The following is a 12,693-nucleotide window of genomic DNA, read 5'->3' as shown; positions in this document are numbered from 1 at the left end:
ATTACTGTGGGCTTCGACCGTATCTTTCACATCTACTGCAGTCAGATTCACCCGTGTTCACTCTGAAGGAATCACTCACATTAGCTGGGCACTTGTAATGACACATCAAGGATGTTAAGAGGCTAAAAGCTGGTTTAAAACTTGCCCCATTGAAGTCAACAGGGTGCAAATTTTAAAAAGAGGATCACACGGTGTAGGCAACACCGATTTTTGTCGTTGTTCTCTGTACTGACAGCACTCCAAATTTACAAAAAAATGAGCTCAATGTTAAAATTATTTTTTTTTCATTTTTTAACCAACTGGTCTTGAGGTCAAGTAGGAAGCCAGTTCTCATCAAGTTCACACAGGCTGAATAACCACCGAGATAGTTGAACAAAGTTTGATCACCATTAAGTGTTCATTTTGAACAATATGTTTATTATTTCATATTTGAAGACCTAACAAAAGTGTGCTTGTGCTTTTTTCATTTATACATTTTTAATTGTGGCTTAAGCGTCCAAATAGTTTTTGGGGTCACTTTACATTTAGCACATGTCTGTTAAGCTCCAAGAAAGCACTATAAAAGTGATCAATACAACTTGTGGACTAAATCAAAATCCGTTTTAAGGAAAGTCAGTTTGTCATCCACATTTGCAACACCTCTAGGCAGCTATTTTGATCATGCAAGACCGACCTATCTACTTCAGTGGAGAAATAACCAAAAAAATCAAAGACCAAACACAATTAATTAACATGTTTTAAATCAGCAGTAAAATCTGACTTGAACTGTCATATGATGTTTTATTAACAAAGTTCGGGAATTACCCAATCAGCGCAAGAGGAGGCTTATATATAGAGCAGACTTACCTCTGTTCCATGACTTTTCCAGCATCCCTCCTCCAACCCGACTCCTCACTCTCGATTATTCCTATCCCAGCCAGGCCTACAGGGGGAGTACTCTGGGTTCGGGCCAAATTCCGATTTCGGAGCCTCTCCTCGAACAGCACGCCAAATACGCATATTTTATACTATATCTGATTATATGTTAGTGTGAACTCATGAAATAAAGGGTGTTTCTTGTGCTCAATTATCGTTAAAAAACAGGTATGTTTCAGGTTGGTCCTGACAATGCACATGTGCTGTCCCAAAGTGTGAGTCTCAGATTTCTATGGGAACCGGAGCTTTTAACTGCAGCTTATTCCGCCATGTTGCATGTCACACTTTCTCCTATTCATAGTCATTTGAGTCAACCTCTAAAGCCATGGGATAGGTTTGTGTGAGGATCAGACTGAAATTCACAAGTAATTCATGAAATTATCACTAGGTGACTAGGTCATTTTGTGTTTCATGACACATCATCATGCGGGATTAAAGTGATATGAGGTGATGATGAGTACCTCTACTCTGCTGTCATCCCTCCAGTCCAAATCCACGGCTCACTAGGCCAGTGTGTAAATGTACTCAAACAAGAAAACCTCAATACTGAGATATTTTTTCACTATTCTTTTCATATATTGTGTTACATTTGTTTTATTATATCTATAGTTTACAGACAATAAGTTATTACTTTTGAGCTAGTATGTAAGCACAAGTACTTGATATTAATATATTTCTTTATAAATGTACAATATGTGAAACATATTCAAATATATGTGTATTTATAACAACCAAAAATGATTGAGGACTTGTGTTTAGTGTCATCAGAATTGCAGATTAAGGCTTTCTCGTGAGTGTCCTTCAAATGCTTTATGTGCCTCATCATGGTTTTCAGTGTCAGCTACATCTTGGAACAATGGTTCGCCCATGTTTACTCATCCAACATTACAGAAATACAGTCAAAAAATGTGTGTTGGATAAAATGAAATGTAGTCCGATTCCCTGGTTACTGTATTAAGAAAGCTGTGGAGATCAGTTGAATTTTTCACATTGAGTCATTGTAATAAAGTATTATGTAATCTTTGTAAGGTAGAAACTTTTGTATATGACTTTTTTTTTTACAAAGTAGATGGATGAGCGAGAGTGGCTTTAGTAAAATACAAAGTGGAATATATGATTGTAGTTCTATTTGTTTTGTAATAAAAAATAAAAAACCAGGAAGCACATCGATTTGCAGTCGTCAGATTCAAATAAACTCACCTCACACACACCCTTTTCAGCAAATCAGCATCTCAAAATCACGAGCACACCGAACTCTAGTACCATTAGGAACACTTTATTTTATTTTGATTTTCATCATTATTATCATTATTGTTTATTTTGCAGACATCATTTTCAAATCGAATCACTGTCATCCTCATCAACAGTAATGGTTTGTTTTTAAATCATAACACAATTTTGTTGTCAAAATTTACACATACAAGTAGCATATTTTAATGACCATGTTTTTAATATTTCATATTTACGCTTTAAACTAGATAAAATTAAATTACAGTCAGAATTATTAAATGAACATGTACATACAATTATTCAATACATACATAAAGAAAATAAATATAGTTATCATAAAAATAAAAAATAAAAATGAAAATACACACATTTTACAAATTGTTCCCCAAGCTCTTAACCTCATATGTTAATGTACACATCGTTTTTATTTTTAACTTCATATTGTCTTATTCCCCGAAAGTTTTAGTTCGTTGTCGTCTTGGTTGTTTGACATGCATCGCAACACAGAAGCTAAACAGTTTCTCTCACTTGTTTTCCCCTGACCCTCCCTCCTTCCTTCCCTCCCTCCCTCCCTCCCCGTCCCCCCGTTTCTCCTCCTCGGTTCACCTCTTGTTGTCTTTTATGGCTTGCGTTGTTGGAACGATTCTGTCCGTCAGGACTCATTTCTGCTGGTCACTTGCTTTGTCCGCAAGCATCTTCCCTCTCGCTTCACCTCCCAGTGTTTCTATCTATCCGCCACCACCAGCTTCCCTTTGTTTGCTGACTCGCTCTGCTGATCTTTCATCTTTAATCTGAATGTTTGAAAAGAAAAAGAAAACACCTACTGTAGTAGTAACTGAGCAAGAATTGTGCCCTTTGCAGCCTCACGTGTAGCTCTCGGTGCGCCTGTCTTTCTCAGCTTGTGCTCGCTCTCCTGATTGAGAAACACGTACAGCGAAGTCTTGGCCTCGACTGTGCTCTTTAGTACACTTCCTCTGAACCTCACCGTATGTAAACATCCCTGAAGTCCAGGTTGATTTGCCACAAACATCCTTTGCTCTCGAGAGACTCGAGAGACCAATTGCAGAAAGCCTTTCTGAGGAACTAGGGCTGCGGGCAGCGCCATTGAAACGAAGGACGGAAAGACAAGAGAGTTCATCTACAGATGTCCCATCAGCACAGACACAGGAAGTGATAAGAGAGAACGACAGAAAGAAAGATTAAACAGTCATCCGATTCCTCCAACCATCCCATTTCTTACCACTCACTTGTGTCATACATTCTTCATGTCTTTTGTCCTTTTTTGCTCTATTTCCCCCTCTTTTTCCATCCCTCTTCTGTTATTGCAGAATGGTCAGACCAGTAGAGTTATATTTATAAATGTATATATTCATTGCTTTTTTTCTGCTTATCCCCCCTCCTCCCCGTGAATGAAATGTAAAGCCGGTTCCAGCTCTCTGACAACGGCGCCTCCTGTGTGCGAGAGACAGAATTACAACACATTGTCACGATTTTCTGTACTGAAGTTAAGCCAAGAAAGAGCATCAACAATGACCAATCCCAGATGGAAACTGCAGACTGTTGTCTCATTTTTTTCTGAGCTCATTTTGAGAAGAACTGTGCATTTTATCAAGGATGAGCTGAGTGCACTACACTATTGATAGCTGAAAGCTTTATCATACAAGGTGCGTTTGCGAATGACAGGCGTCCATATCCTACAAAGTTTTGCTGACAACGATTCCGTGTGGCTGATAACGATTCACACACAACCGCAAACACAAAGCACATGATGAATCACAATAAAAACATAAAAGGCAACATCCTTTCCAAAACAAGTTTAACAACACAAGACATTTAAGGAGCATGCGAAATATGTAACAGAATGGAAACCCAACAGAATGCTAAAACTGTTACCGTCGAACTCGTAAATGAGTGAATTTTTGTGATTTCAGTATGTACAAGTATGAACACAGAAGGTATTCATTGGCAATGGTGTACCGCAATTCTTGGGGTCCCTGCCCACACATGGTCATTAAATACTTTCATTAAATGCTTTTCTGTTCAGTTTTCTAGATTTATAAAGTCGAAATCTTGTTGGCTACAGCAAGTGAACAATCATTTTTTTATTGTTAATTATACAGTGCTATGCATAAGTTTAGACACCCATGCTAAAGTTGACTAAAAAAAGGAATAATCTTTTGGAAACTGAACTTAATGCCTTAATTTAAAAAATTAGGAAAAATCCAACCTTTAAGGACACCAATTTTCTTTGTGAATGAATAATGTATCGTAAATAAATAAATGTTCTTCCTTTAAATACAGGGTGCATAAGTCTGGACACCCCTATGTTAAATTCCCATAGAGCCAGGAAGATTTTTATTTTTAAAGGCCAGTTATTTCATGGATCCAGGATACTATGCATCCTGATAAAGTTCCCTTGGCCTTTGGAATTAAAATAGCCCCACATCATCACATAGCCTTCACCATACCTAGAGATTGGCATGGTTTTTATTTCAGTTAGCCTAATAGCTGGTTTGATTTGCATTGAGAGATGATCTTATGGAAAGTACTCCATGCCAATCTCTAGGTATGGTGAAGGCTATGTGATGATGTGGGGCTATTTTAATTCCAAAGGCCAAGGGAACTTTATCAGGATGATAAATGAAATAACTGGCCTTTAAAATAAAAATCTGCCTGCCTCTATGGGAATTTAACATAGGGGTGTCCAAACTTATGCACCCTGTATTTTAAGGAAGAACATTTATTTATTTACGATACATTATTCATTCACAAAGAAAATTGGTGTCCTTAAAGGTTGGATTTTTCCTATTTTTTTAAATTAAGGCATTAAGTTCAATTTCCAAAAGATGATTTTTTATTCCTCTTTTTAGTCAACTTTAGCATGGGTGTCTAAACTTATGCATAGCACTGTATATATATACAGTATATGAACTGAAAAAGAAGCTAGCTAGTCATGTCTCACCTTTGCAGTCCCTCAACAGGAGTATGTCCTCACTGAGCCAGACTCTGCCCTTGGAGATGCTGGAGAGACAGAGACAGACCAGTGAGATTTAGTCGTAAAAAATTGTATTCTAAACACCATTATAAAGCTTTCACTCCTGAACCACTTACTCATAAGGAAACAATGTTCTAACAATGTTTATCTGAGCATCAACACTGTCATAAAGTTACTTTAGGATTAATTGCGGGGATTTCCACAAAGCCTTGTTTATCTTTGAGTCTCTATCCTGGTTATTTTTTCAGTAGCCTTTCCTTTAATAGGTTTTGCACTTATTTATAGTTTCTTATCTGAATTATGGTATTATTTCCTCTCTTTTTTGTTGTTGAGAATTTACTAAAATAGGGCCTAGGGCCTGTTTCCTGGTTACTTCATGTGTTTTCTTTGATTGGATAGCCATCCGATCGTGAAAAGACCAGGTGTAATTGCCCTCCGAAACACTTTCGAGATGGATTTAAATGTGTCTGAGACGCATTCCAGATGGATCTGGACAAGTGTAAATGCATCTGGTTGTTGAAACCACATATAAAAAATTTACTCCTCCCAATATGTTAAAAAAATGAATGTGTGAAAGCATGTTATAGCCAGGTATGACGGCGCTATTGCAACACGGATCGCCACAGATAAGCAGTATCTCTTCAGTAACCTGATGTGCGGACTTTAAAGATCAGATTTATATTAATTTGCGGTGTAGTGTGTAAATGGATTAGTTTTAACATATTGAATAGATATCCAAACGTGCCCTTAATCAATCAATCTTATAATATTCAGAGCATCATTAAAAAATGTGACAAAACCTGATGAGCACAGAGGCTTGGCAAAAACCTCCAAAATGATTTAAAAACACTTGTGACATTTCCTGAATCCATTCCCGTCTTTCTCTCCCACTACTTTCTTGTGAATTGAAAGCATAAAAATGCCATTATTAAATGAAATTCCAAAAATGAGGAGGCCGTGCGAGCTCACCATCGCTCTGGACCTTCCTCAGGGTGACCGAGGGGGTAGAGATGGCTGAGGCACGGAAGTTAGCAGGCAAGGTCTCTGAGGAGTCAGAGGTCACTCCCCTCAGATCTTTCTCCCGGAACATCTTCCTCCATGAAGGGGAGCGGGTGAACGTCTTAGTGCCGTCCTAGAGGACAAGTAGGCAGAAGAGAATACTTATGAATTGAATTATCAGCCAGGTCATTTCAATACAAAATACAGTTGAATGTTCAAACTGGCTATGAACTCTAGAAAGTACAATAACCCTGTAAGAGGAGTGTCATTATACTAGTGTGTATTTCAGTGGTGGGAGGTAAAGGATGATAAAAATCCAGCTGTGTTCATGTCCCATGGTGCTCACCTCGTCTGGCCTCCTCTCTGTTCCCATGGCGATGAGGGAGTTATATTCTTTCTCCAGAAGTTGTCGTGCCTGGATGTGGAATAAACATAGTTCACATGTAATCAACCCAGACCGGTCAGGAGTAATGAGTAGTCGCTGCTTTCATCTATGAAGTTCTTATTGTTTTGAGACTTGATGAATCAACAGGGTTTTTTTTTTTTTTCATTCAGTCTGTCCCTACATCTACTGTATAAAGAGACTCCCTGTATATACTGTAAATATAAAGGCTGTCGATATATAAATACGTCTGCCTTTAAAGTAAAAAAAACAAATGATATAAGATGTTGCAAGTACATTAATGTCAGTACAATTAGCTATGTTTGCATTCAAGTTGCAAATTTAAGAGAAAAAATTGCAATTTCGCATTAAAACAATTTGCAAATAAAAGTAACGCTTTTTTCCCCATTTATTTGATTGACTTCTGATGTGCATCTTTATTATTCTGTATGTGTTTTCACAGTTTATGTGCATGCTATCTTATCAAATAGAATGTGTCCATTAAAAAAATATTTTTTTTTGGTCATATTCGCATTTTGTAAATTTTATTTTCATCCAAAATCCCATCGTTTCCCTCATCCTTGACAGGTTGAACCTGCACATCACACTGTCCTAGACCAATCTTCTGAAGTGTTTTCTATGTTCTTTTGAGATGGGAGGTGTTTGATGACGCTTGCATCATTGATAATCATTTTCCTGTTTATTACTGTGAAACCACTTTGAAACAATCTGCATTGTATAAAGAGCTATCGAAGTTGAGCTGACTTGACTTGAATTTGTATAAAGATCTATATATCTGCAAACAGTCTTGTCATTGTACCTGTGTGTTCTGATTGGGTATCTGCAGGAGTAGGGCGAGGTCAGTGTAATCAAAGGTGTCGTCCAGGGCGAGCAGGGCACCATGCACACCGCTCTCAGTCAGATTATCTGCATACTCCTTCAAGCCGATGGACTGCACCCAGCACATCACACGCTCGTTTGACCACACCATCACATCTACAGAGGAAACACAAGGGCTGGACAATGAATAGAATTCCAGGCGGGCGTTAACCACTGATCATTATCAATTTCCATCTTGGGTGATGCTTGTGGATTTAAACTTTTGTTTCAGTTGCTCCTGATTTTTCAGATGGAACTCTAATGGCCACTGCGGATTTGAACACATCTGCTTTTGTTTCAGACAAATTCTTTGTCTCTGTTTTGTATTTTCACGGTATTCCAGAGGCTTTGCATTTGTTTTGTTGACTCAGCTTCTCCAAACCCAAGTTCAAAGAAAGGAATGCAATCATGCTAACAGTCAAACCATTCCTCCAGAGCCATTTACAGTGTTAATATCATGGTGTCAATATAAGAAACACCCGCACAGCTTCAGATAATGACATACAGTTCTGCTGATTAGTTTACATGCCCATTGCAATATAAACAAGACGTTAATAATATTAACAAGAGGGGTCATAAAAAATGTGTTATTTCTTATTTAGTACTGTCCTGAATAACCTGTTTCACATTACAGAGGTTCAAAAGTTCATAAAGAGATCGTAAAACGAATCCATATGAATCGAGCGGTTTAGTCCAAATTTTCTGAAGAGACACGATCGCTTTATATGATGAACAGATTGAATTTATGTTTTTATTCACATAAACATTTATTACCTCACACATCAGTAGTGGTAATGGAAGCTCAAACATGCTTGCTTGACGTGCGAGAACAAATGAGGTTCATTCTCGTGTTACGCAGCACGTTTGATCTTCAGCAAGAACCAATGAGGTTCATTCTCGTGTTACGCAGCACGTTTGATCTTCAGCAAGAACCAATGAGGTTCATTCTCGTGTTACACAGCACGTTTGAGCTTCAGCAAGAACCAATGAGGTTTGTTATCACACGTCAAGCAGGTTCGGTTGAACTTCTGTTTATGTTCGCTGATAAATGTTTAAATATGGATAAAAACCTAAATTAAATCTGTTCATCATATAAAAGTGATAGAGTGTCTTCAGAAAATTTGGCCAATTCATATTAATTAGTTTTACGATCTCTTTATGAACTTTCTTAAGCATCAAAGTGGGTTTGGAACGACATCAGGGTGAGTAATTAATGACAGAATTTTCATTTTTGGGTGAACTAACCCTTAAATAGTGCATGTTGTTACCTGGATAGTCAACACGTGTTTTTATGTTTTGTGATAGTTGTTCACTAGTTGTAACTGCCCACTGCTCTTCAGAGATTTCCTCCAGGTCCCGCACACTCATTGGTTTTCTAGCCTCTTCTGCATATTTTAACCCTTTCCCAACTGTGACTGTATGATTTTGAGATCCATCTTCTCACACTGAGGACAACTGAGGGACTCATAGGCCTCGTTTACACTGTCAGGGAAATGTGACCCAATTCCAATTTTTTGCTCATATGTGACACAGATCGAATGTGTTCTATGACCGTGTAAACAGGAAAAAAACGCATGCATTCGGATATTTCGAGATCGGTTTCAGGCCTCATTTATATGTGGAAATAAAGCAGATATAAATCAGATATGTGCCAATGCGACTATCATGTAAACAGGCAGATCGAATTTTCTGAGGCATTATGCTACTTCTCCGCGGTTTAAAGACGAGAGCAACCCCGACGCACGTCTGCAAATTGACGGGCGGCCCGACGAAACGTTGTCATAGGAGAGGAATGTGGACAAACGTTGACACAACATATCAAAGGTTGGCTTGCTCATCCTAAAATTTCGGATCCAATGCTCCTCGTGAAAGCCCGCCAATATGCTCCCACCAGTCCTGAGATCTCTCTCGCACACAATAACTGAAGCATATACACAGGCTGCAATGATGGCCCTTTTCCTCCTCCTCTGCCTCAAAATCACGGTGATGTTTGGCGAACTTTGCATATTTATTGCAGAGCTAGCATCAAACATATTTCACGTTTGTCCATCTGTGCAAGAGAATTTAACCCTTTAAGTATGCGTGATGTTTCAGATAGTATGGCAAGTGTAAACACATGAACCGGATATGGGTCACATTTGAAAGAACGTGTACACGGACGGTCAAAAAAAACGAATATAGGCAACAAATCAGAATTGGGCATCAAGACCTGCAGTGCAAACGAGGCCATAGACAACTATTACAAAAGGTGGAAACATTCACTGATGCTCAAGATGGCAACATGATGCATTAAGAGCTGGGTGGTGTGCATATAATGTACAACAGGGGTGCCCAATCATGTTCCTGATCCAACCCTGATCAAATACACATGTCTGTAATTATCAAGATCTTAATTACCTTAACTTAATAAGGTTCAGCTGTTTGTTCAGGGTTGGAGCTGAACTTTGCAGGGAGGTAAATCTCCAGGAACAGGATTGGGCACCTCTGATGTACAGCATGAAAAATAATTTTGATATTTGCTACACTGCCTGTAGCAATGCACACAAAAGTACATGCATACATCTCTCCCCACTGTAGTGCAGGGATAAAGTTATTCACTCATGCTTAATATAGTCTCAAATGGCATGAAGTGTTGCTATGCGATGAATAACTTCTAGATCAGCAAAGGCATCTGTTTCTAATCAAGGTACTGAATGAGGCGGTAACGGCACCTTTAAAGCACCTCAAAACTGTGAGATGAATATTGAGATCTGTGCATTGACCTTTGATCAGTTGCTCTTCAAATGTAAAATATCTATTGTGCCATTGAATCCTGTGCATAATGGAAGGTTGGGCTGCTCAATGCTTTCCAGACGTCATTACTGGTAATGTATGTTATTATTAACAAATGCACTCTGTGTAAACACCCTTCCTCTCTTTTTGCCATATTCTCATTCACTGTCCAATGTTTTGATGAACTGTACATTCCACGGGTGACTGTTGTTGCTTTTTCCCTTTTGTACATTGTGTTTATCAGACTGTTCTGCTGTATGATTTGATTGATGATGCAAAGCAAAAGATTAACATGATAAAACCCAAACATAACTTGGAAAACAACCAGAAAATGTCCTGAAATTCTTGCTAGACCAGCTAAGACCAACATGGACTTCCATGCTCTGTCAGGCTAGTTTATGCCGGTTTAGAACTGGTCTAGCTGGTGAATCAATATAACCCATGCTGCAAAACTTTGGTGGTCGATCTGTTAAAACTAGTTGATGAAGGACTGTCTTCCTGCATGAACTACAGGGTAAACTGTGAAATGGAAAGAATAAAAAATGTACACTACCATTTAAAATTTTGAGGTCAGCAAGATTTTTTGAAGTCTCTGATTTTTTACAAAGGCTGCATTTTTTTTCAGGATACTTTTGATAAATAGAGAGAACAGCATATATTTGAAATAGAAATCTTTTGTAACATTAGAAGTGTCTTTAATGTAATTTTTCATCAATTTAATGCACCTTTGCGAATAAAAGTATTTATTTAAAAAAAAATCTTACAGAAGCAAGACATTTGAGTGGTATTATATATGAAAAATTCATATTTAATAAATCATTACAAGCTACAATAGTGTTAAAAGTGTGTTACAGACATCAGCATGCCATGCTAGGGACCAGCATCAAGTGCAACCACGGAAAAGACCACCCTTGTACTCTATGTTGGGCATCTGTGTTAGCAACAGTAAGCAAGAAAGAGAGATAAAGGAACAGATAAAAAATAACCTTTATTCTGGTGTTGGCTCTCATCTCTCCTCCTCTCCAGCTCCTTGCGGTCATAATTGAGGCGCTTCAGGCACATAATTCCATAATGCATGCTCACCCTGTGGGGTCAAAAGGTCAAAAGGGTCATTGGAGGTCACGGGGCTATCTAAATTAATTAGGTCATTCCGACCCAGACAAAGTGTTGCAAGACCCCAAGCACATTAGATTAGGAAAGGCCCTAAGACACACACCTGCACCAAGAAAAGAATTGGTTGGCATGAGACTAAGGATGATAAAGAGAAGGAATAATGAAGTGCGTGGCAGCATTTAACAGATGGGGAGAGGGAGAGAGAAAACACCTGTGGAAACTGTCCACCATTTTCAGCTGCCCACGCAGCTCTTTCTTGGTCAGATGGTCCAACATGCGGGCGTCCACCAGTGACTCCATGAAGTAGCTTCTGTACTGGGGCAAACCCAGACTGGGCAGCCAATCATTGCCCACCCACTCATGGTTCATATCTCCATAGGCCAGGATCTACCACAGAGGAAGGCCACAAAAAAACCCATTACAAACGCACTTTAGATTTCACAGTTGTATTTCAGTTCACTCATTGCAATGTGTATTTGATGCCTACAAATCCAAACTTCAGGGGTTAACAATAAAGGTTTGGGCCAGTTTATGAAACTGTCACTTGCCTTATTGGATCTTAATTTGTATTTTATCATGCACATGGATTTTTATGCCTAGCATAAAACAGTGTTTTTATTGTTAACTACAACAGTTTTCAGTAACTGAAATAAAGATAAAATATAAATATTCAATAAAAACTTAGAAATGACTAAAACTAAAGACATATAGAAACAAAAACAAAAAACTAATAAAAAATGACAAAAGCACTTGATAAAATTACTCAAATTAAACTAAAATTCAAGCTGAAATATATAAAAATTAAATAAATACTACAATATTAAATAACAGGCATAAAGGCTGTTAATGCTATTACATCTATTAGTGCACATTTCCTTTTGTAATGAAATTGTGAAATTTAATGAAAAAATAAATAACTATTATATAATAAATGTAATATTTAAAATGTACAATTGTAAATAATACATTTGTGTCATTTAGGCTTTACTTTAAGACAATTTAGTGTCAACCATCTGATGGCACCATCAGGTTCGAAAGTGTTTAATGGATGTATTGACGTTACTCACCTGATCCCAGCTAATCTCTTTCAGCTCCTTGTGTGCGGAGGTGATAGCATGATAGGAGAGAGGTGAGGAAGAGGAGATAAGGAACACAGCAGAGGGGCAGAAGGAAAGACACATCGATGGACAGGAAGAGGGAAGAAGAATGAAGAGGGAAAGCAGGAAGAGAGGTACAAAGGGAGGAACAGTTTGTTAGTGACCGGGTCATTAGTTGGAAGCAGTTCACACTGAAACAGAAAAAAGAGGGAAAGTTGAGGATGTTCAACGCTACAGCCTAGCCAGACACACAGAGGGGGAGAGAGAAAGAGAGAGACGCATCAACACATGTCCGATCACTCCACTCTCTC

General features: G+C 38.2%; 1 protein-coding gene across 1 annotated transcript in view; it reads right to left on the bottom strand.

The window, feature by feature from the left end:
* Positions 1-5,119: 5,119 nt before the first annotated feature.
* The window catches only part of ppfia3 (PTPRF interacting protein alpha 3), a gene marked incomplete at both ends in the record, with an annotated part of 47,054 nt that continues 39,480 nt past the window's right edge, over positions 5,120-12,693 (bottom strand). The window contains 7 exons of the mRNA XM_081372270.1: positions 5,120-5,166; positions 6,110-6,272; positions 6,486-6,554; positions 7,342-7,517; positions 11,159-11,256; positions 11,497-11,672; positions 12,353-12,379. Coding sequence (XP_081228396.1) covers positions 5,120-5,166; positions 6,110-6,272; positions 6,486-6,554; positions 7,342-7,517; positions 11,159-11,256; positions 11,497-11,672; positions 12,353-12,379 — 756 coding nt within the window. The remainder of the gene's footprint in view (positions 5,167-6,109; positions 6,273-6,485; positions 6,555-7,341; positions 7,518-11,158; positions 11,257-11,496; positions 11,673-12,352; positions 12,380-12,693) is intronic.

The sequence above is a fragment of the Scardinius erythrophthalmus genome (genome assembly GCF_964197995.2).
Source record: "Scardinius erythrophthalmus genome assembly, chromosome: 1".
Classification (NCBI taxonomy): domain Eukaryota; kingdom Metazoa; phylum Chordata; class Actinopteri; order Cypriniformes; family Leuciscidae; genus Scardinius; species Scardinius erythrophthalmus.
The sequence above is the reverse complement of the archived record's forward strand: the minus strand, read 5'-3'. Positions and strand labels throughout refer to the sequence as shown.